Source organism: Doryrhamphus excisus, chromosome 9 (assembly GCF_030265055.1).
Source record: "Doryrhamphus excisus isolate RoL2022-K1 chromosome 9, RoL_Dexc_1.0, whole genome shotgun sequence".
Taxonomy (NCBI): Eukaryota; Metazoa; Chordata; class Actinopteri; order Syngnathiformes; family Syngnathidae; genus Doryrhamphus; species Doryrhamphus excisus.
Genome location: NC_080474.1, coordinates 20,417,240 through 20,442,986, shown reverse-complemented (window position 1 = coordinate 20,442,986; position 25,747 = coordinate 20,417,240). Strand labels below are relative to the sequence as shown.

Below are 25,747 nucleotides of genomic sequence, written 5' to 3'. Positions count from 1 at the left end.
CATTTGAACTGAAGTATTCCCGTACTGTCGGTAGTGTTCTTAGCCACATTGAAGATGGAACGCCGGGAATCTACCAGTAATCTGTAGTAACCCGCCGTCAGACAGGCCAGATTCATTGCATCCGTGGATTCCATTAACAACGTGATGGGCTGTGTGAGAAGTAAATATTAGCGCAAAACAACCATTTTTTTTTTCCGGGGGTTAAAGCACAACAAGGAATCGAACCTTCACATCCAGAACATGGAGCTCCACTCGAACTTTGTTTTCATCTTCCGCATACATCTCAATACGATTGACGTGACTGAAATCCGCCAGCAGCGCCACCAGATTGGTTTTGGTGTTGATCACGTGACTGATGCCGTATTTGGGTCCGACCAGCAAGGTCACCTCGGTGTGCTTCTCGCCTTGCTGCGAAATGAAAGCGAAAGTCATTACTGCTATCACTTCCTCGTTTGTATGGAGGACCAAAACTGCCAAAATAATAAATACATAAATAAATAAATAAAAGTGGAAATAAAAACAAAAATGAAAAAAAAATCAAAAAATTAAATACAAAAAAAATTATATAAATGGAAATAAAAACAAAAATAAAAAATATATATACATAAATAAATAAATAAAAGTGGAAATAAAAACAAAAATGAAAAAAAAATCAAAAAATTAAATACAAAAAAATTAATATAAATGGAAATAAAACAAAAATAAAAAATATATACATAAATAAATAAATAAAAGTGGAAATAAAAACAAAAATGAAAAAAAATCAAAAAATGAAATACAAAAAAATTAATATAAATGGAAATAAAAACAAAAATAAAAAAATATATACATAAATAAATAAATAAATAAAAGTGGAAATAAAAACAAAAATGAAAAAAAAATCAAAAAATTAAATACAAAAAAATTAATATAAATGGAAATAAAAACAAAAATTAAAAAATATATAAATAAATAAATAAATAAATAAAAGTGGAAATAAAAACAAAAATGAAAAAAAAAATCAAAAAATTAAATACAAAAAAATTAATATAAATGGAAATAAAAACAAAAATAAAAAATATATACATAAATAAATAAATAAAAGCAAAAATAAATACAAAAATAAAAAACAAGATTCAAAAATTAAAAATAAATACAAAAATAAATGTAGAAAAAAAATCAAAAAATTAAATACAAAAAAATTAATATAAATGGAAATAAAAACAAAAATAAAAAAATATATACATAAATAAATAAAAGCAAAAATAAATACAAAAATAAAAAACAAGATTCAAAAATTAAAAATAAATACAAAAATAAATGTAGAAATAAATACAAAAATAAATATATAAATAGAATTACATATCAATAAATAAATAAAAGCACTCTGCTCTCATATGTATTTATTTCATGCAGCAGACAATGTCAGCTTGAAATGCAGAAGGAAAAACTATTCAAATGAGGGGGCGGTCCTAAGTGTGTCTTGGGTTGAACTGTTCGCCTATTGGTTGATCGACATGTGAGTGCGAAAATCGACTAGGTATGCCTGCAAACGGCCACAGCAAGAGGAAGTATACAGGGAACATGGAATAACTACATATGAGAGCAGAGTGCTTTTATTTATTTATTGATATGTAATTCTATTTATATATTTATTTTTGTATTTATTTTTAATTTTTGAATCTTTTTTTTAATTTTTTTATTTATTTTTGCTTTCATATTTTATATATTTATTTATTTCTTTATTATTTTGGCAGTTTTGGTCCTCCATACGTTTGTACTGAGTCGTCGCATGTATATTTTATAACTTCATGCGTGTCGCTAAAATGAAATATTGGTTTCACTCACAATAAGCGTGGACTTAAACACCCGACCTCCATAGAGCCTCAAGTCACTGAGATACTTCAGATAATGGACCTTAGCCTGCAAGGCGGTCAGCTACAAAGAAGAACAGTCGTCAGGAATCGTTCACCAAGAAGTGTTTTTGAAACGGTGCATTAAGTGGCGTCAGGTTTTTACCACATCACAGATTCACGTGTTACCTTTTTACCAGGCGGAACCAGGTTCTGGTTGGTTTTGAGGATGTGAGCCAGGGCTTTTTTGATGTTCTTCTCTTTCATGCTAGACAGCACCGCAGGGGGCAGGAACAAGGCTAGACCCCACTCCTTCCTGGGGGACAAACAATTCACCGTTACATTGCAGAAGGTCAATCAATGGCCATGGGGAAAATAGTCCTCATGTCGGATCGGTGGCTGTTGCCCGAACGGCTCGATATCCCGGTTACTCATTCACCAGCAGCTGATGATGCCGCTTCTCCACCGCACGCTAACGACTTGGCTCATTTGTTCCCACTTTCCCTCAAACTAGTGAAGAGCAGTGACGGTTAACAAGTTATATATATATATATATATACACACACAGTATTTCTAGAAAAAAACTGCATCTCAGAAAAATTAGTATGAATTTTTCATTAGTATGAAAAATTATTAGTATGAATTTTTCATTCGTACAAAAAATTATTAGTATGAAAAATTATTACTATGAACTTCGGTCTTGCTCTTTTTTCCCATTTTTGCTGTTGTTTTTTTTAAATTTTTAAATCATCCTCCCGGAATATAATGACATTATTCCCAACTTTTTGTAACTTTTTCCGGCAACCTAATTTTGTAACTTTTGTAACAACTTTATTTTGTTTTGTTTGTTTTTCATAACATTTTGACTTAAAAAAGTAATTTTGTGTTTAATATTCCAACTCTATGCTATGACCATTTTCCTCATGATATAAGCTTAGTCTCATAATATTTTGACTTTATAAAATTTTAATTTTAAATTTAATTTTATTAAATTTATATTATTTTATATTTTATATTACATTTTATTACATTTTATAAATTAAATTAAATTTTAATACACATAAAATCACAGCTGTTTTCTTTTACATTTCTGCTGTTTCAACTTTCTTCTTGTAAATGTTAAAATTATATATATGTATTCCTTTTGGTTTTCAAATTATTTGTTAAATTATATTTTTACAATGATCTGGGGGCCTATAAGAAAACAGCCGTGGGCTGCAAATAACCCCCGGGCCGCACTTTGGACACCCCTGATTTAAAGTGTTTTGGTGTTTTTTTTGTTTTTAATTTTTAAATCATCCTCCTGGAATATTATGACATTATTCCCATAATATCGTAACTTTTTCCCGCAACCTAATTTTGTAAACACAACAACTTTATTTTGTTTTGTTTGTATTTCACTTTTCACTTTTTCACATTTCAACTTAAAAAAGTAATTTTGTGTTTAATATTCCAACTCTATGCTATGACCATTTTCCTCATGATGATATAAGCTTAGTTTCATAATATTTTGACTTTATTCTTGTTAGCATACGACTTTGTTCTCTTAATATTTTGACTTTATCAAATTTTAATTTTAAATTTAATTTGATTAAATTTATAGTAATATTATATTTTATATATAAATTTATAAATTTATATTTATTAAATTTTATTACATTTTTAAATAAATTTTAATCACATAAAATCAGAGCTGTTGTTTTGTTTTTTTTACATTTCTGCTTTTCAACTTTCTTCTTGTAAATGTTTATAGTTATGACTTTATTCCCATTTCCATATTGTTTTCAATTTATTCTCATAACATTAGTTTTTCGACTTTATGCTTCTCAAATTAGATATTTTTTCCTTTTGGTTTTCAAATTATTTGTTAAATTATATTTTTACAATGATCTGGGGGCCTATAAGAAAACAGCCGTGGGCTGCAAATAACCCCCGGGCTGCACTTTGGACACCCCTGATTTAAAGTGGTTTGGTGACTTATATAACATGTATGCCGACATGAAATGTAATTTCCAACTTTATTTGTCACATGACTAAGTATGCAATATTGCAAAAAAAAAAAAAAAGTACTACATCAAAGTCATTGTACTTACTCAATGTACTTGAGGGACACTTTCTGTGACTGCTTGGTATTGATGGTTAGAATATACATTTGCAGCGCAGCCAGACGGAGCGCCGTGTCATATTTCAGCTCCGACCCGAATCTCTCCAGTACCACATCATTACAGCTCTGCAGAAATCAGACAGCGGGGGTACGGGGAAGGAGAAGCGCTTACGTTTCACTGCAGTCACGTTCCACCAAAGTCGACTTATTGATTCCCTTAACGAAATACGTGTTAACGTTAACGTGTGGTATTGAACCATTGTTACTCACCTGGACGTAGAGGTACTCAAACGCTATTGCATCTCTCCTAAGCAGCTCTAGCGGGTCCTTTGGGACAAAAGTGATGCGAAAAAAACACTTCATCTTGTGTGACCCTGGCCTCTTTGTCACCTGGAGCGTCAGTCCAAGATAAAGAATGTGTTATTAAATGTGAAAAATCAAAACATTCCGGGTGGGAATTGTGTGTTGCATGCGTCGTGTATTTGTTATTGAATACTCTTAAAGCATCAATTTGTATCTCATAGCAGACTTTTTTTGGGGGGGGGGCAGTGATTCACATGGGATAAGCATGTAGATTTTAATATCACTAAGCTGCAGGCATGCGAAAAATATATTTCATGTCATATTTCTATGTTGAGGTCATCCAATTTTTGGATTTGGGCATAATCGTCTTAATAGATTTGGAATTTGAAACCGTTACATTGCACAATTGCACTATGAACTCTGCTGTGTGAACTTTTTCTTTGGCTTTTTTGAAACACTTTAAGAAAAACCTACTGGACAGCGTTCACATTTCAGGAGTCAGAACGCCGTTAAAAGTAACGACATCACAAACAGATGTAAGTAATGATGATTGGTCAGTAGCGGTTCTAGCTAGGGGCCGTACGGGCAACTGCCCAGGGCAGCATTCCCCAGGGGGGGGCGCCGCGGAGGGGGATCCTCATTGAATCAGCACATGGCCGATGGGTGTGATACTCAATTCCCCAAATGTGATCAAACATCCATCACGTAATCAAGCAAGTAACTCCCAATGCTATGATGTCCTATTTATGCCTTAGATATGTCTTATGTTTACTACCGTATTTTCTGGACTATAAGTCGCTCCGGAGTATGGTAAGTCGCACAAGGCCAAAAATGCATAATTCGGTCGAAAAAAACATACATAAGTCACTCCAGAATATAAGTCGCACAAGGCCAAAAATGCATAATTCGGTCGAAAAAAACATACATAAGTCACTCCAGAATATAAGTCGCACAAGGCCAAAAATGCATAATTAGGTCGAAAAAAACATACATAAGTCGCTCCGGAATATAAGGCCAAAAATGCATAATTAGTTAGAAAAAAACATACATAAGTCGCTCCAGAATATAAGTCACACAATGCCAAAAATGCATAATTAGGTAGAAAAAAAACATACATAAGTCGCACTGGAGTATAAGTCGTACAAGGCCAAAAATGCATAATTCGGTCGAAAAAAACATACATAAGTCACTCCAGAATATAAGTCGCACAAGGCCAAAAATGCATAATTCGGTCGAAAAAAACATACATAAGTCACTCCAGAATATAAGTCGCACAAGGCCAAAAATGCATAATTCGGTCAAAAAAAACATACATAAGTCGCTCCGGAATATAAGGCCAAAAATGCATAATTAGGTCGAAAAAAACATACATAAGTCGCTCCGGAATATAAGTCACACAATGCCAAAAATGCACAATTAGGTAGAAAAAAACATACATAAGTCGCACTGCAGTATAAGTCGTACAAGGCCAAAAATGCACAATTAGGTCGAAAAAAACATACATAAGTCGCTCCGGAATATAAGGCCAAAAATGCATAATTAGGTCGAAAAAAACATACATAAGTCACACTGGAGTATAAGTCGCACAAGGCCAAAAATGCATAATTAGGTTGAAAAAAACATACATAAGTCGCTCCGGAATATAAGTCACACAATGCCAAAAATGCATAATTAGGTTGAAAAAAACATACATAAGTCGCACGAGGCCAAAAATGCATAATTAGGTCGAAAAAAACATACATAAGTCGCTCTGGAATATAAGTCACACAATGCCAAAAATGCATAATTAGCTAGAAAAAAACATACATAAGTCGCACTGGAGTGTAAGATATGCTAACACAATGCTTATTCATTATGGTTATTCATATATATATTTTTTTCTCTGGAGTAGGAACAGCCAACATATGAAAAACAGTGCGACTTATAGTCCAGAAAGTACATTGGCTAATAGGAGAATAAAGGTGAATATAGGGGTGCTACTTCATGTCTCGGGTGCTCTAATAGTATTAATACGTGGCTAATGTCGTGTCGGGGAACGATAAACGAGGGACGAAAGCACATCCACTTTGTCTTACCTGAGTTAGCATCTCTTGCTCATGGAGGAGCATAAGTTTGCTCGCCGATCCTTCAGCTCGATGCTCCAGAATGAGAGAGAAGTGTTCGATGCTCTTAATGGAGAGCTTCTCTTGCAGGGTCAAGATGACATCCTTTGGAAGAGACGCACTAAAAGTCACAACTTCGTCCAAATAAGAATATAAAGTCCACTCCATTGCGGTGCCGCCTACCTTAATGGATGTGTTGCTGTCAAATTTAAACGATTTAGTCTGACCGTTCTCCAGGTAGACCTTCAGAACATTTGGCATAAAAAGAAGGGAGTTGTCTTTCACGGTTTCCTGGGAATTGAATGAAAAAGAAACATATGAATATGAATATTTCCACAATCTAATTTTCTTCATTGTTTTGTTTTTCATAATATTAAAAACTCTAAAAAAAAAAAAAGTCTTACCGGGAGCTGGCCATTGATGATGACTTCTTCGGCAAAACGAACTTTAACGGGATTGGTCTTTAACTTGGCCTTTTTGGCGGCACTGATGAACGCCGACTTGGGTGACTTTGGGAGACAAAAGAAGAAAGCCACGTCAAATTGTTGTTGTTTATCGTTGCCGTTTGATCGGTTCCAGACGTGACCGTCATCGGTACGTTTCTCCAAAGTAGTACCTATTATTTGCTAATGGAATATTTTCATAATTACAGCATGGAAACGTGTGTACGACCCTCTAAATACATTTGTTGACATTATTAGAGCCATGAATCAATGAAGCCAATATACTAGACATCATTAGACTAAATCATTTGTCTGTGCCTTTTTGTTCGAGTAACCGAGGCCGCACGGTGGAAAAGTGGTTAGTGCACATGCCTCACAGCTAAGAGACCCGAGTTCAATTCCACCCTCCCCGTGGAGTTTGCATGCGTGGGTTTTCTCCGGGTACTCCGGTTTCCTCCCACATTCAAAAAAAAACGTGCTAGGTTAATTAGCCACTCCAAATTGTCCATAGGTATGAATGTGAGTGTGAATGGTTGTTTGTCTATATGTGCCCTGTGATTGGCTGCCCACCAGTCCAGGGCGGTAGAAAAAGAATGAATGAATGAATGAATGAATGAGTGTAAAGGTGACTGTAGGGGTGTTATTTCAGGTCTAAAGGACTCTAATAATGTTAAAAACTGTATTTAGAAGGTCATGAACGGGTTCTCGGCTGCACGGTGGAAGAGTGGTTAGCGCGCAGACCTCACAGCTAGGAGACCAGGGTTCAATTCCACCCTCGGCCATCTCTGTGTGGAGTTTGCATGTTCTCCCCGTGCATGCGTGGGTTTTCTCCGGGTAACTGTTACATTTGTTCACTTCCTGCTTTCCTAATCAACTTTACAGGAATAAAGTAAAAAATATTACAGGAATGCAATCATATTTACAAGACAAACATTTACTTGAATAAATATTTGGAAAATGGGCTGCACAGCTGTGAAGTGGTTAGCATGCAGACCTCACAGCTAGGAAATCAAGAGTTCAATTCCACCCTCGGCCATCTCTGTGTGGAGTTTGCATGTTCTCCCCGTGCATGCGTGGGTTTTCTCCGGGTACTCCGGTTTCCTCCCACATTCCAAAAACATGCTAGGTTAATTAGCCACTCCAAATTGTCCATAGGTATGAATGTGAGTGTGAATGGTTGTTTGTCTATATGTGCCCTGTGATTGGCTGGCCACCAGTCCAGGGTGTACCCCGCCTCTCGCCCGAAGACAGCTGGGATAGGCTCCAGCACCCTTGCAACCCTCGTGAGGATACACGGTAGAAAATGAATGAATATTATGATAATAATACATATTATTACTACCCGGTATAGTAGTATAGTAGTGGCAACATGTGTATGTTTATATGAACATAGGAATTTTTATTTTATTTATTTGTTGATTTATGTTTGGTTTGTTGTTTTTTGGATGAAAAGAAAAAAAAATCCTTATGATATTTGATTTGCTTGTTGAAGCCAACAGGTTGCTCCATCTTATAAAATACTACTGATTCATGTCAACCTATTGCAGTATTGCAGTAATTGATGTCAAGTCACAGTACTGCATGTGTGAGCTGAACGCAGCGAGTGAATACGTATGCACGTTTGGCTCGGCTTTTGTCACCATCTGGTGCATGGTGGCCGGGAAATGACATGACAGGTTCACCTGAGGTCTTTGGAGGCGTATGACAGGATAACATGAGAGAAGAAGAAGAAGAAGAAGAAGAAGAAGAGGAGCATAACAAGCTCAGGCTTAGCTTGTTTGGATTGAAACGGCAGCGTTGACATGATAATAGCAGAGCATTTGCACCAATTGCACAGCAGCTCTCGGTTTGATCCTACATTGCGGTTCCAGGCATACTGCGTTTGGTTTCTGGTTCATGCCGACCGATTAGAAGACACTTACTGGGTATGGCTGAACAACGGTCAACAATATGGACTCTTTGCAGCTCCTGTAAGAATAAACATAACTCGATTAGATGGAAAAGGGTGTCGGACAGTTGCAAGTAAATGTCATATTCGTATGTGATATTTATTTGGACAGCATTTTAGGCTCTTGGCGCTTCTCTGTGTTGTTCATTGAAAACAACAGAAGCTGTGAAGGAGCAGCCACTCTGGGCACTTTTCCATGAAATGTCGTACAGGGACCACATGGTCACACTTGTCAGTCTCACAATCATCTTCTAATGCTCCTATCTATCTATCTATTGATGCTTTGTGATAGTCCTCCTATTTGGATTTGTGTACAATTGTAGTAAAATTGATGTGCAGTATTTGGTAATGGTAATGGTTTGATTTCATTTGAACATGCATCAGATTACAATTGAATGCATCCCATAATCAGTTCCCAGTTCCACATGTCCAAAAGGAGTAGGAAGAAGCAAAGCTTATTAAATCCTACCCCTCCATCTGGTACTTTTACCATCACTAACTGTTACATTTGTTCACTTCCTGCTTTCCTAATATAGTTTAAGTTTTTGTTGTTGTTTTAATTTAATTTAATTTAATTTAATTTAATTTAATTTAATTTAATTTAATTTAATTTAATTTAATTTAATTTAATTTAATTTAATTTAATATATTCATATTTACAATACAATACAATAATATTAATATTTTAACATAATATGACAGGAGTTTATTCTTGTAAAAGTGTAACTGTCTTTTGTTGTGACATTTTTTCTTGTAATATTTTGACTTTATACTTGTAAAATCACGGCCATTTCTGCTGTAAGTACTTCGACTTTCTTCTTGTTGATTTTCTCGCAATTGTATATTTTTATGTTATTTTTCTGCAACCTAATTTTCCAAAAATTACAACTTTATTTGTTTTGTTTCAATTTAAAAAAAATCTATTTTATGCTACTAAAATGATGTTATTTTTCCACATAATATGACTTCTTTTTGTAATATTTTGACTTTATACTTGGAAAGTCACGGCCATTTCTGCTGTAACTACTTCAACTTTCTTCTTGTTGATTTTCCCGTGATTCTATATTTTTATGTTATTTTTCTGCAACCTAATTTTCCAAAAATTACAACTTTATTTGTTTTGTTTCAATTAAAAAAAACAATTTTATGCTACTAAAATTATGTTATTTTTTCACTTAATATTGCGACATTATTCTCGTACTTTTACAATCAGTAACTGTTACATTTGTTCACTTAATGCTTTCCTAATATATTTAAAGTTATAATAAAAAAATATTCCAAAAAATTCAAAAAAAAATTCAAAAATATTTCCAAAAAATTAAAAAGAAATTTCAAGTATTTTTTTTTATTTTTTGGAAATATTTTTGAATTTATTTTTGAATTTTTTGGAATATTTTTTATTTGTATTTTTTATTTGTATATTTGTATGTTCTCTGTAGGCGGCATTATGATTTATCCTTACTAGCCTTTTTTGCAGTACATTTAGCGAGTGAAGATTGCTTTTATAGTTATTAGCCCATATTTCCACACAATAAGTAAGATATGGTAGAACCAGAGCGCAATCAAGATTGTGTATTTCAAGGAAAACTGCACTTTTTTCTGTGCGTTCTAAAGATATAAAAACAGCTAAAACAAGACAGCTCAGACTGCACGTAATTGGAGGCAAAAAAAAAACCTTACATAAAGTCACCTGCATATTAACCAAGCGACATTGTTATTATTATGATGATGATGTCAGATGATCCAGGTATCATTTTATTGATGCTAAACAGTTAAAAAAATCCCCCCCCCCCCAAAAAAAAAAGCCTTCTAATGGTATTATGTTGTCCCACCTGACAAGGTCAATGACCCTCTCCCTGGGTGCGGAACTGACAGGCTCATCATTGATCATGATGATCTCGTCCCCTGGGATTAGCTTTCCTTCTGATGGACCCCCTGTGGACACAAAGCAGACACATGACATCATACAAACCACACCCATAGTTTTTTTTTTTTTTAATGAACGCTCACTCATCGGGTTTGTTCAAGTCCATGACTCATCCGTTTAAACCACCGCGCAGATTTCCCTTCTTTTTTACCATCTCGGCGTATTTTCTTTCCTTCAGGGTAAAATGTAACATGCCGATAACAGCAAATGATGAGTCACTTTACCTGGTGTGACTGAGCGGACCACCACGGGTTTCTCACTGCCTGCCACGAAGCCGAAGCCCAGCACGGGGTCTCGTCTCATCTCCACCTTCCGGGGTGCTGGTGGCACAAACTTGTCTCCATCTAGGCGGACCTCCTCCAGGGAGCTGCTCTGGCTGAATTGGCTGCCGAAAACAGACAATTGGCTCTTTTTAAACCCCATTTTTTTCCTCGACTTTTTCTTTCACATTTGACAGCAACGGCGCCAAAATATTTATATGCTAAATTAAAAGTAAGTTATTGGAAAATAGCATCAAATTCTTCTATCTACTTCTTCTTCCTAGTCGGCGTCATGCTAACTTTTGCCACATTTCTCAAAATGTTGGGCTCTTTCAGGACATGTTGGCTCTCTGTCAACACTCAAAAAAACTTCCCATATTTACTGTAAGTTCTCATACGAATAATAAAGTCAAAATATTACAAGAAAAAGTCATAATTTTACAAGAATAATGTTGCAATATTATGTGGAAAAATAACATAATTTTAGTAGCATAAATAGTTTTTTTTTTAATTGAAACAAAACAAATGAAGTTATAATTTTTGGAAAATTAAGTTGCAGAAAAATAACATAAAAATATAGCATTGTGAGAAATCAACAAGAAGAAAGTTGTAGTTACAGCAGAAATGGCCGTGATTTTACAAGTATAAAGTCAAAATATTACAAGAAAGTCATAATTTTATGAGAATAATATCACAATATTATGTGGAAAAATAACATCATTTTAGTAGCATAAAGTTATTTTTTTTAATTGAAACAAAACAAATAAAGTTGTAATTTCTCATACGAATAATAAAGTCAAAATATTCCAAGAAAAAGTCATAATTTTACAAGAATAATGTCGCAATATTATGTGGAAAAATAACATAATTTTAGTAGCATAAAATAGTTTTTTTTAAATTGAAACAAAACAAATAAAGTTGTAATTTTTGGAAAATTAATTTGCAGAAAAATAACATAAAAATATAGAATCACGGGAAAATCAACAAGAAGAAAGTTGAAGTACTTACAGCAAAAATGGCTGTGATTTTACAAGTATAAAGTCAAAATATTACAAGAAAAAGTCATAATTTCATGAGAATAATGTTGCAATATTATGTGGAAAAATAACATAATTTTAGTAGCATAAAATTATTTTTTTTTAAATTGAAACAAAACAAATAAAGTTGTAATTTTTGGAAAATTAGGTTGTAGAAAAATAACATAAAAATATAGCATTGTGAGAAAATCAACAAGAAGAAAGTTGTAGTTACAGCAGAAATGGCCGTGATTTTACAAGTATTAAGTCAAAATATTACAAGAAAAAGTCATAATTTCATGAGAATAATGTTGCAATATTATGTGGAAAAATAACATAATTTTAGTAGCATAAAATTATTTTTTTTTAAATTGAAACAAAACAAATAAAGTTGTAATTTTTGGAAAATTAATTTGCAGAAAAATAACACAAAAATATAGAATCACGGGAAAATCAACAAGAAGAAAGTTGAAGTACTTACAGCAAAAATGGCCGTGATTTTAAAAGTATAAAGTCAAAATATTACAAGAAAAAGTCATAATTTTACAAGAATAATGTTGCAATATTATGTGGAAAAATAACATCATTTTAGTAGCATAAATAGTTTTTTTTTTAATTGAAACAAAACAAATAAAGTTATATTTTTTGGAAAATTAAGTTGCAGAAAAATAACATAAAAATATAGCATTGTGAGAAAATCAACAAGTAGAAAGTTGTAGTTACAGCAGAAATGGCCGTGATTTTACAAGTATAAAGTCAAAATATTACAAGAAAGTCATAATTTTATGAGAATAATATCACAATATTATGTGGAAAAATAACATCATTTTAGTAGCATAAAATTTATTTTTTTTTAAATTGAAACAAAACAAATAAAGTTGTAATTTTTGGAAAATTAACTTGCAGAAAAATAACATAAAAATATAGAATCACGAGAAAATCAACAAGAAGAAATTTGAAGTAGTTACAGCAGAAATGGCAGTGATTTTAAAAGTATAAAGTCAAAATATTACAAGAAGAAGTCATAAATTTATGAGAATAATGTCGCAATATTATGTGGAAAAAGAACACAATTTTAGTAGCATAAAATACATATTTTTTTAAATTGAAACAAAACAAATAAAGTTGTAATTTTTGGAAAATTAGGTTGCAGAAAAATAACATAAAAATATAGCATTGCGGGAAAATCAACAAGAAGAAAGTTGAAGTACTTACAGCAGAAATGGCCGTGATTTTACAAGTATAAAGTCAAAATATTATGAGGAAAAAGTCATATTTTTACGAGTAATGTTGCAATATTGTGTGGAAAAATAACATCATTTTAGTAGCATAAAATTGATTTTTTTTTTTAAATTGAAACAAAACAAATAGTTTTTTTCTTCAGAAAATTAAGTTGCAGAAAAATAACATAAAAATATAGAATCACGAGAAAATCAACATGAAGAAATTTGAAGTAGTTACAGCAGAAATGGCCGTGATTTTAAAAGTATAAAGTCAAAATATTGCGAGAAAAAATGTCACAACAAAAGACAAAGTTACACTTTTACAAGAATAAACTCCTGTCATATTATGAGGGAAAATAATATTGTTTGAGCATAGAGTTCATATCACCTCGTACTTTGGTACGTGACAAAAAATTAATAAAAAATTTAAAAAAAAATTTTAAACTATATTATGAAAGCAGGAAGTGAACAAATGTAACAGTTACTGATTGTAAAAGTACCAGATGGAGGGGTAGGATTTAATAAGCTTTGCTTCTTCCTACTCCTTTTGGACATGTGGAACTGTGAACTGATTATGTGATGCATTCAATTGTAATCTGATGCATGTTCAAATGAAATTAAACCATTACCATTACCATTATCATAGTGTTCAAATATTAGAGAACAAAATATCTTATTGTTTTAAAGCCGTCATATTTACATTTACAAAGATTACGAAGAAAGTTGAAATATGTACAAATATGTAAAAAAAACAATAACTGCCAAAATGTGTATAAAAAGCAAAGAGGGAAGTCCAAACCAATAATAGACTTTTCCAAATCTCCTATGTTTGTACTCTTCCATTGCATATGATCCATGATCTAGTAAATATTATCTACTATTTTTCCGGAATACGTCCCGAGTCGAGTGGAAAGTCCTCACTCACTCCATGACAATTCCTGAAAGCAAACCATTTTATGATTGATTTCCAGCCTTATATTTCCATCTCTCCGTGATTTGAGAATCAGACGGTGCCAACCGTGTGCGTTAATTGAAGCCCAGAGAGCCGAGACCGACAGTCGGTGTGTAATTCACAGTTATTCTCGACACATGTGCTTGTTCAACGCTAAATGCTAACAATTAACCGGTCATGGCACAAAGACACAGCCAAATCTGCCACTCACCAGCAAAAAGAAAGAGGAGGGGGCGTGGGGGGGGGTGTTGAGATTTCATATCATTCTTAGAGCTGCAAACCAGAAGATAAAAATCATTTGGTTCCAATAAGAGACGCAGAGATATGTTAATGTAGTCATGGTTCAGTTTCTCAACGTTGTGGTCTTTACATTATAAAAATATGTAATGTGAATATACATTATATTTGTTTGAACCCCCCCCCTCATTTCAGTGCCAAAAGATTTTTTTTTTCCTCCCTCCCAAGCGAGGAGCTCAACAGATTGCACAAGTCAAAACCATATGGACGTGTACTCTCTCCTCCCTCAGTACTTACCGCCTGCTAAACATGGCTTGTTTCCATCGTGCATACAGTCATGGGTGTGTTGTGTTGGCAACCCTCATTAACATACACTTCATATCCATTTTTTTATTGTTCATAGAGTTCATATTGGGGCCGCATGACGAGGTTAATTAGCCACTCCAAATTGTCCATAGGTATGAATGTGAGTGTGAATGGTTGTTTGTCTATATGTGCCCTGTGATTGGCTGGCCACCAGTCCAGGGTGTACCCCGCCTCTCGCCCGAAAACAGCTGGGATAGGCTCCAGCACCCCCTCGACCCTTGTGAGGATAAGCGGTAGAAAATGAATGAACATTATAAGAGACCTCTCGACATGAAATAACACCCCTATAGTCGCTTTTACACACATTTATAGTAAATATTACAGAAAATAATACATATAAGGCATAAACATACAAGACATAAATCACATTTACATTTTTTGGAATGTTTATATTCGGTTCCACCCACATTCCAAAAACATGCTAGGTTAATTAGCGACTCCAAATTGTCCATAGGTATGAATGTGAGTGTGAATGGTTGTTTGTCTATATGTGCCCTGTGATTGGCTGGCCACCAGTCCAGGGTGTACCCCGCCTCTCGCCCCAAGACAGCTGGGATAGGCTCCAGCACCCGCCGCGACCCTCGTGAGGATAAGCGGCCGAAAATGAATGAATGAATGAATGAACATTATTAGAGACCTCTCAACATGAAATAACACCCCTATAGTCACTTTGACACACATTTAGAGTAAATATTACAGAAAATAATACATATAAGGCATAAACATATAAGATAATAATATTTACATTTTTTGGAATGTTTATGTTCGGTTCCTCCCACATTCCAAAAACATGCTAGGTTAATTAGCCACTCCAAATTGTCCATAGGTATGAATGTGAGTGTGAATGGTTGTTTGTCTATATGTGCCCTGTGATTGGCTGGCCACCAGTCCAGGGTGTACCCCGCCTCTCGCCCGAAAACAGCTGGGATAGGCTCCAGCACCCGCCGCGACCCTCGTGAGGATAAGCGGCCGAAAATGAATGAATGAATGAACATTATTAGAGACCTCTCGACATGAAATAACACCCCTATAGTCACTTTTACACACATTTATAGTAAATATGACAGAAAATAATACATATAAGGCATAAACATATAAGACATAAATAATATTTACATTTTTTGGAATGTTTATGTTCGGTTACACCCACATTCCAAAAACACGCTAGGTTAATTAGCGACTCCAAATTGTCCATAGGTATGAATGTGAGTGTGAATGGTTGTTTGTCTATATGTGCCCTGTGATTGGCTGGCCACCAGTGACTTTATTTATTTATTAAATTATTTCATTAAATGTTATTAATTTTTTTTTGTTTTTAAAAAGGTTTTTAAATTTTTAATTTTGTTTCCCGTACCAAAATGATAGTGAGGTGATATGAGCATCCAATGCCATAATGGGTACCATAGTAAGTGTCAATATAGTGATATATATATAGGACATCATGACTGGTTCAAGACTCTTAGCAAATTTATTTTATTTATTAATTTATTTTATTAAATTTTATTAATTTTTTTTAATTTTTTTTTTTTTTTTTCCCGTACCAAAATAGGAGGTGATATGAGCATCCAATGCCATAATGGGTACCATAGTAAGTGTCAATATAGTGATATATATATAGGACATCATGACTGGTTCAAGACTCTTAGCAAATTTATTTTATTTATTAATTTATTTTATTAAATTTTATTAATTTTTTTTAATTTTTTTTTTTTTTTTTTTCCCGTACCAAAATAGGAGGTGATATGAGCATCCAATGCCATAATGGGTACCATAGTAAGTGCCAATATAGTGATATATATAGCACATCATGACTGGTTCAAGACTCTTAGCAAATTTATTTTATTTATTAATTTATTTTATAAAATTTTATTAATTTTTTTTAGTTTTTTACATTTTTTTTAAATTTTTTATTTGTTTTCCCGTACCAAAATAGGAGGTGATATGAGCATCCAATGCCATAATGGGTACCATAGTAAGTGTCAATATAGTGATATATATATAGGACATCATGACTGGTTCAAGACTCTTAGCAAATTTATTTTATTTATTAATTTATTTTATTAAATTTTATTAATTTTTTTTAATTTTTTTTTTTTTTTTTTCCCGTACCAAAATAGGAGGTGATATGAGCATCCAATGCCATAATGGGTACCATAGTAAGTGCCAATATAGTGATATATATAGCACATCATGACTGGTTCAAGACTCTTAGCAAATTTATTTTATTTATTAATTTATTTTATAAAATTTTATTAATTTTTTTTAGTTTTTTACATTTTTTTTAAATTTTTTATTTGTTTTCCCGTACCAAAATAGGAGGTGATATGAGCATCCAATGCCATAATGGGTACCATAGTAAGTGTCAATATAGTGATATATATATATAGGACATCATGACTGGTTCAAGACTCTTCATCCTTGTATTTAGCAAATTTATTTTATTTATTAATTAATTTTATTAAATTTTATTAATTTATTTTTTAGTTTTTTAAATTTTTTAATTTTTTTTATTTTGTTTCCCGTACCAAAATAGGAGGTGATATGAGCATCCAATGCCATAATGTGTACCATAGTAACTGTCAATATAGTGAGATATATAGCACATCATGACTGGTTCAAGACTCTTAGCAAATAAATTTTTTTATTAATTTATTTTATAAAATTTTATTAATTTTTTTTATTTTTAATTTTTTATTTTTTTTGTTTTCCCGTACCAAAATACTCGGTGATATGAGCATCCAATGCCATAATGTGTACCATAGTAAGTATCAATATAGTGATATATATAGCACATCATGACTGGTTCAAGACTCTTCATCCTTGTATTTAGCAAACATCAACTGCTTGTATTGTTTCTTGAATTGGCTCATCGTTGTGCATTGTTTGATTCCCTTACTCAATCCATTCCATAGTTTGATTCCACATACTGAAATGCTATGGCTAGCATCACATAGTCCTAGCATAGAAGTGTTTCAAATGTACTTCTTCCCTGAGATCATATTTCTCCTCTGTTATTATAAGTAAAGATACAGTAGTGTCATAGTATTTTTACGAGTACTTAGCCACTGCATTAATTTCACTGTCCCGCCCCTTCAATCGTCCTCTTTATCCAGTGAGTGATTGACACACGACATGCTTGCATTCATTGTACTCGCCAGTCCTTCATCAAGGCCATCTGACAAGCAAGTTTCTGTCAAATCGGTTTTTCCCCGACACTCGCCTGGAATCAGTCCCTCGACTTGCATCTCATGTCTTTTAATACTGCGTGTCACACTGTTAATATTAAATGGCCCGCTGGTTTATTTATGCGCCTGGGCTGTTCCTTTAAGGAATGCGACCATGTCGTATCGGCGCCCCGGCGGCGGCGGCGGCGGCCTCCGACGCGCTCAGATGGTCAGTGACGGGCACACAAACGGACATCTGACTATTCATGAGTACCACATCATTTTTTTTTTTTTTAGCCCGAAACTGGAGATCTGACGCCAGAACATTCTCGTGCAGATGCACTCTTTCTCTCTCTCTTTTTCTCTCTCTCTTTCTCTCTCTTGACAGCATCCGGCGCTCTCTCACCGCATCTTATATAACACCTCTCCACATCACGCACGCCGGGCTGCAACCCATCACCTCCTGTTTGGCGCATCGAGACCACGCACATGCAGCGCAGAATCCAAAATATACACTACGCGTCACGGAGTACACAAGTATGCAGTACAAGTTACAAGTACAAGTAAGCATGTCTTTACCTGACAGTGGCAAAAAGCCGGTATAATTCGGAAAAATGAGTAGAAATAAAAAGGTTAAATTTTGGTCAAGAAAACCAATAAAACCAAAGTCCTCTTCAGCATCCAGGAGAACCGTGTGAGGAGTGTGGTGGGTGTGTGAGATGGAGAGTGTGGTCTGCAGGGCACAGAGAAAACGAAAGCACAAGAGAGAGAGAGAGTGAGAGAGAAAGAGAGAGAGAGAGAGAATGCACAGCAGGGCAGGCAAAAGGCGGAATCAGTATTCCGAACGCACAGATGGGAACAACGTGGAGGCAGGGACTCTGTTGGAATAATCATAGCTTTGCCAAGTGCTCTGAAACATCTGGGGGGGGGGGGGTTCGGAGCTCCTTGAAACACTCACTTGATGTAACAGTCACGCCCCTCTCTATTGGTGCCCATGTCCCATCCATTGGGGGGTCCCTGCGAGGCATTCCACGTCCCTGAAGGGGGCGGCCAGCCCGATGACTTGGTCCTGTGACTGGGAAGGAAGAGAGCGATAGTCTGATGAGATCCAGAGTCTTAAATCTTTATACCAGGGGTCTCAAACTCAATTTACTTGGGGGCCACTGGTGTTCGGGTCTGGGCGAGACTGGGCTGCATCAGGTTTTCCAAAAAAAAACACATTTATTAAAAACAAAAAAAAATTAAAAACTTCACTTTGGTTCCAATTTTCTACAATAAAAGCTCTGATAAAACATTCCACTGTTCTCAAATATCTTAATTTTTATTTTTCTACACAAAATAAGATGAAAAATAAATAAACAAATCAAGAATAAAGAAAATCAATCAATCAGTAATAAAAAAAATAAATATAATAATAATAATAAAGCGGCAAATAATAAAAACTTAAGAAACCACATATAGTTGGTGGGTAGACAAATTATTTTTTTTCAGATTAAAATTTACAAAGCATTATTAAATTCCCATATTTACTGTAAGTTCTCATACGAATAATAATGTCAAAATATTACGAGAAAAAGTCTTAATTTTACAAGCATAATGTCGCGATATTATGTGGAAAAATAACGTCATTTTAGTAGCATAAAATTGATTTTTTTAAAAAATTGAAACAAAACAAATAAAGTTGTAATTTTTGGAAAATTAGGTTGCAGAAAAATAACATAAAAATATAGCATTGCGAGAAAATCAACAAGAAGAAAGTTGTAGTTACAACAGAAATGGCCGTGATTTTACAAGTATAAAGTCAAAATATTACAAGAAAAAATGTCACAACAAAAGACAAAGTTACACTTTTACAAGAATAAACTCCTGTCATATTATGAGGAAAAATAATGTTGTTTGAGCATAGAGTTCATATCACCTCGTACTTTGGTACGTGACAAAAAAAAAACTATATTAGGAAAGCAGGAAGTGAACAAATTAACAAAGTAACAGTTACTGATTGAAGAAGTTACAAGAATAAACTCGTGTCATATTATGAGGAAAAATACGTACTTTGGTACATGACAAAAATAAAAAAAATAAAACAATAAAAAAAAAACTTGAAATTAAAAAAACTTGAAATTAAAAAAACTTAAAATTAAAATTTAAAATTTAAAATTTAACTTAAAATTTTTAATTTTTAATTTTTAATTTTTAATTTTTAATTTTTAATTTTTAATTTTTAATTTTTAATTTTTAATTTTTAATTTTTAATTTTTAATTTTTAATTTTTAATTTTTAATTTTTAATTTTTAATTTTTAATTTTTAATTTTTAATTTTTAATTTTTAATTTTTAATTTAAACAAAAACTATATTAGGAATGCAGGAAGTGAACAAATGTTAGTGATTGTAAAAGTAGCAGATGGAGGGGTAGGATTTAATAAACTTTGCTTCTTCCTACTCCTTTTGGACATGTGGAACTGGGAACTGATTATGTGATGCATTCAATTGGAATCTGATGCATGTTCAAATGAAATTAAACCATTACCATTACCATTACCATTATTAGCCGTATTTAGAAGGTCATTCAGCTTACGAGCCAAATTGAGCTCAAAGAGTGGGCTGACTGATTTTTAATAAAAAAATATATATTCTTGTGAGTTAGCATAGCGGAAATAGCACCGGTTGGGAAATGCAAAGTAAAACTTGACTTTAGGATATCTGAGTCATAATGGAACTAAATGAGCTGCGGACTGTGGCGGCGTGATAAGAGGACCAAGTGATGAGATTGGAGCGTGATCAACCGGGCATCAACCGGGCACGGTCGAGTACAAGAATGCAAATGAGTTACATAAGCGAGCGAGACGCACGCGCTTCACTCTTGCCCTTGTGACAGCCATGAAATTGGCTTTTATTTCTAGAAAGTCAGCACATTTCTATAAAATACGCCTTGAAAAAGAACTTTCATTTCATGCACTTAAAAGCGAAACTCGAGTGGATTCTGGGGTGTTGATCTGAAAATAAAAGCCGTTATTGGCCATAAGACCAAAGCCCTAGCTAAGCTATGAAGGACGGTGGCAGTGTAGCGCAGGATGACTTTTGTGCGTGTAAATAAAGCAATATTCAAAGCCTTGAATGCGATAGAAATGAAACTTGAAAATACTTTAAAGTAGTCACTGTACAGCTTGTATAGCGGATTACATATACTGTCCACTGAAAGTCACTCAACATGCAGCCATTACACCTCATACGGTATCCAAATTGGGTCCGAAATGGGAATACCCGAATGTTTTCCAAAAATGACAACAAATAAAATTATTTGTTTTGTTAGTTTTTCATAATATTGCAACTTTAATATATAACATGTTTGTTGTTTAAACTTTATGCTACTCAAATTTCATTATTTTCCCTCAAAACATTGCGAGTTTATTCACGGAATATTTAGACTTTTTTCTTGTAATATTATGACATTTTTCCCAACATAATTTTCCAAAAATGACAACAAATAAATTGTTTGTTTTTCATAATATTGCAACTTTAATATAATAACATCTTTGATGTTTAAACAATATGCTACTCAAATTACATAATTTTCCATTAAAACATTGCAAGTTTATTCGTGGAATATTTAGACTTTTTTCCTGTAATATTACGACATTTTCCTCAACATAATTTTCTAAAAATAACAACAAATAAATTGTTGTTTCTCATAATATTGCAACTTTAATAAATAACATGTTTTTTGTTTAAACTTTATGCTACTCAAATTTCATTATTTTACCTCAAATCATTGTGAGTTTATTTGTGGAATATTTGGACTTTTTTCCTGTAATATTATGACAATTTCCTCAACATAATTTTCCAAAAATGACAACAAGTAAAATAGTTTTGTTAGTTTTTCATAATATTGCAACTTTAATATATAACATGTTTGTTGTTTAAACTCTATGCTACTCAAATTTCATTATTTTCCCTCAAAACATTGTGGGTTTATTCCCATAATATTTGGACATTTTTCCTGTAATATTATGACATTTTACCCAACATAATTTTCCAAAAATGTCAACAAACTAAATTGTTTCTTTCTCATAATATTGCAACTTTAATATATAACATCTTTGTTGTTTAAACTCTATGCTACTCAAATGACATTATTTTCCCTCAAAACATTGCAAGTTTATTCGCAGAATATTTGGACCTTTTTGCTGTAATATTATGACATTTTTCCCAACATAATTTTCCAAAAATGACAACAAATAAATTGTTTCTCATATTATTGCAAATTTAATATATAACATGTTTGTTGTTTAAACTTTATGCTACTCAAATGACATTATTTTCCCTCAAAACATTGCGAGTTTATTCGCGGAATATTTATACTTTTTTCTTGTAATATTGTGACATTTTTCCCAACATAATTTTCCAAAAGTGAAAAAACAAAAAAAACCAAAATTGTTTCTTTCTAATAATATTGCAACTTTAATAATAACATGTTTGCTGTTTAATAGCTAAACTTTATGCATTGCGAGTTTATTCGCGGAATATTTTCACTTTACTCTTATAAAATTACAGCTGAATTTTTTTTCCCAATTATTTCAACTTTCTTCTTGTAATTATGACTTTATTTCCCCTAGTAAGTTCACTTTGTTCTCTAACATTGTAAACTTATGTAACCAAATTTTGCAAAAATGAAAAATTAAGTCATTGTTTTGTTTGTTTCTTGTAATATTCCAATATTTAATATATTAATATTTCGTCTTAAAGACTCCTCATAATATTATGACATAATTCTCATAAAATTATGATATTTTCCTGTAAGATCATATCATTTTTTTCTCTGAAAAATTTGACTTTATTATTTTAAAAGTACTGCACATTTTTAATTTTTTTAATTTTTATTTATAGAATATGCAGCAAGCCGCAAATTTGGACACCTTGGCTATATCCATATATGTAATATTTGTAATAGATAGCTGAGTTTTCCCTTACAGTTGAGTGTCGCTCCACAAGTTGCCGAAGAATTCCGATCTATAATTGGATAAATGTTCTTTTTTTTTTTTTTTTTTTGCCCTGCACCTCGTCTTTTCCCACGTCGTCGCCGTGGAAGCCGCGGCAGTGAGTGATGTCACTTCAAAGGCCCGTCTTCCATGTAACGAGGCTCTTGGCATCCATTATTCAAAGCTTCCCCGTCTCTCCCTCTAAATGCTTCCCTAGTTATTGTAGCGGCCATAATAAGTCGTGTGCACGGCGCTCCGTGTCTGCATGGGTGCGTATGTTAATGCGGGCCGTGCCCGCCGGCGTGCCCCCCCCCCTGCGCTCATGTGCGCACGTGCCCTCGACATGAGATGCGAATATCTCGCCCTCTCATCAGCGAGCCAGCAGTCGTTTTGCCACAAAATACAGAACGTGTTAAAAATGATGTGTGTGTTTTTGCCCCCCGCGCGCGAGACTGTAGTTCATGTGAGGTTTTATGTTTCTTTTCCCAATACGAAGTTTCCAGCTGCATGGATTTACTTGCTGCCGGAAAGCTTGTGTGGGGTATATTTAGAACACATTTCCTGCAGGTCATGTGATGTATGTGGACATGAGCGGGCAAAGTCTTGTGTTTTTGGTGCGTCAAAAATGAGGTGCATTTGGTGTTTTACTTTTTTTTTTTTTTTTTTTTTTGGTCTTTTTCTTAGCTGCACTGCTTCTAGCCGTGTACAGTATATGTTTTTTTTTTTTTTTTTGGTCCAATCAGATTCCAGGTTCTCTATGTTGCTAATCCGCCAACGGCCTTCACAATCATGAGTGCTGGCCCATGTCACATAAATACTATTAGTAATGGGCTGTTTCTTTATCCAATCATTTGCCTCACAGCATTTTTCCATCCTCTGATTGGTTGCTTGTGCCTAGCGCTCAAAGGTCCCAGTGCACTTGAATGCGTCATCACATGAACTGTTCCTGTTCCAACACAACGAAAGGAGACAGACACTGTGTTGTTCATCACCCTATGTGCATTATTCTTTTTTTATAATTTTGATGAATTTCCGGCTGCACGGCGGACAAGTGGTTAGCGCACAGGCCTCACAGCTCGGAGACTCGAGTTCAATTCCACCTTCGCCAATCTCTGTGTGGAGCTTGCATGTTCTCCCCGTGCATGCGTGGGTTTATGGCTTAAAGCTTGTGCCTTGCACTCAAAGGTCCCAGTGCACTTGAACGCATCATCACATGAACAGTGCAGGTCTTAACTGATCCTGTTCCAACACAACGAAAGGAGACAGACACTGTGTTGTTCATCACCCTATGTGCATTATTCTTTTTTTTATAATTTTGATGAATTTTTTGGTTGAATGGCGGTCGAGTGGTTAGCGCCCAGGCCTCACAGCTCGGAGACTCGAGTTCAATTCCACCTTCGACAATCTCTGTGTGGAGTTTGCATGTTCTCCGCGTGCATGCGTGGGTTTATGGCTTTTTAACGTAGTCCTACTTCTTCCCTGAGATCATATTTCTCCTCTCTTGTAGAGAAGTATTGGATGACATTTTTAGCTAATTGCTTATTTTTAGCCTTATGCATTATTTTAGCTGTTTGAAGATGAACTATATCAGCAAGTTGAAGTATTTGTGATTTTAGAAATAAGGAGTTAGTATGTTCTCTGTAGGCGGCATTATGAATTATCCTTACTGGCCTTTTTTTTTTGCAGTACATTTAGCGAGTGAAGATTGCTTTTATAGTTATTAGCCCATATTTCCACACAATAAATAGGTAGATTGGTAGATTGCGATCATAGTTATGTTAAAATCTTGCGTTGAATCATATCGAATCGCATCGTTTGTACACGGCATCAAATCTTCCACACTCACATTCATACTTATGGAAAAGTTAGAGTCCGCCAATGATAGAAATAAATAAAACCCTGCTGTGGTAGATAAGATGATATAGCACTCACAGCTTCAGAAGATCCGCCTTCAAATTTGGACAAACTGTCTCTTTAAATCCACGATGCCTCGCTCCGTCTTTGTTTCACCGCAAGAGCCGTAGGTTTGTTGATCTTTGATTTCTTGTTTCTGCAAGCTCGCCATTCAGCTCCAGGCTCGCAGAGACGCTAAATAGGGGTTCACCCTCCGGTGGACGGTGAAAACGATCTTCCCTCGGCTCACATGAATAAATGATGGCTGCACAGTGGCATCGAACTAAAGTAAGTGGGTGAACCACGCTGCACAATTCATGAACAGGTTACCCAAGAGTCACAGTGTGGACCATTCAGACGTGTAGGTCCCATTTAACGTATACAGGATTTAAACTAAGTAAGAATGCTGTAGTGTATCTTTTATTGCAGTGGTTTTCAACAGGTGGGTTGGGACCTAAAAGTGGGTCGCGGCTTCATTCTGGGGGAGGGGTCACAAACAGCAAATGAAAAATGGCATTTAGATATGGAATATATGACTGATGTCTGACTTATTTTTAAGTAAATTTTGAACAATATTTGAATGTTTGGTATTTGGTCAGAAAAATATCTGTATATATATGTGATCGTTTTTTATAATCAACTTTAATTTTATGCATTATTTTAAATGTAAAAATACAAAAGTGCAAAGAATTATTTTTTTAAAATGACTAAAATAAAAGTATAATAAAATAAATACAAATAAAAAATGACAAAAATCTAAAAAATAATTGAAAAAACAAATGACTTATATAAAATTGTAATAAATAAATGGAAATACAATTAAAATGAAATAAAAGAGATGGATAGATGGATAGCTAGCTTGAAAAATGCTAGCTTGATAGATAACTAGCTTGATAGATAGCTAGCTTGATAGCTAGATAGATAGCTAGCTTGATAGCTAGATAGATAGCTAGCTTGATAGCTAGATAGATAGCTAGCTTGATAGATAGCTAGCTTGATA

The 25,747-nt window shown here is 33.9% G+C and overlaps 2 protein-coding genes across 20 annotated transcripts in view; one reads left to right on the top strand and one right to left on the bottom strand.

Annotated features, from left to right (window-relative positions):
* Nucleotides 1-25,747, top strand: part of LOC131135866 (rho GTPase-activating protein 6-like) — a 131,545-nt gene that overhangs the window by 54,308 nt on the left and 51,490 nt on the right. The window lies entirely within an intron of this gene.
* The window catches only part of frmpd4 (FERM and PDZ domain containing 4), a 56,342-nt gene that overhangs the window by 6,688 nt on the left and 23,907 nt on the right, over nt 1-25,747 (bottom strand). For 4 of the 9 annotated variants that reach the window (XM_058082237.1, XM_058082245.1, XM_058082239.1 and 1 more), the window contains exons 2-14: nt 18,836-18,952; nt 10,884-11,044; nt 10,565-10,667; nt 8,707-8,752; nt 6,746-6,850; nt 6,525-6,632; nt 6,315-6,446; nt 4,207-4,326; nt 3,926-4,062; nt 2,022-2,148; nt 1,828-1,917; nt 226-408; nt 26-149 (exon numbers count right to left, since the gene is read on the bottom strand). In XM_058082237.1, coding sequence (XP_057938220.1) covers nt 26-149; nt 226-408; nt 1,828-1,917; nt 2,022-2,148; nt 3,926-4,062; nt 4,207-4,326; nt 6,315-6,446; nt 6,525-6,632; nt 6,746-6,850; nt 8,707-8,752; nt 10,565-10,667; nt 10,884-11,044; nt 18,836-18,952 — 1,553 coding nt within the window. Of the gene's footprint in view, nt 1-25; nt 150-225; nt 409-1,827; nt 1,918-2,021; nt 2,149-3,925; nt 4,063-4,206; nt 4,327-6,314; nt 6,447-6,524; nt 6,633-6,745; nt 6,851-8,706; nt 8,753-10,564; nt 10,668-10,742; nt 11,045-18,456; nt 18,798-18,835; nt 18,953-19,030; nt 19,219-25,747 lie in introns of those variants that run through there. The other 5 variants (XM_058082238.1, XM_058082241.1, XM_058082243.1 and 2 more) reach the window with 5 other exon arrangements.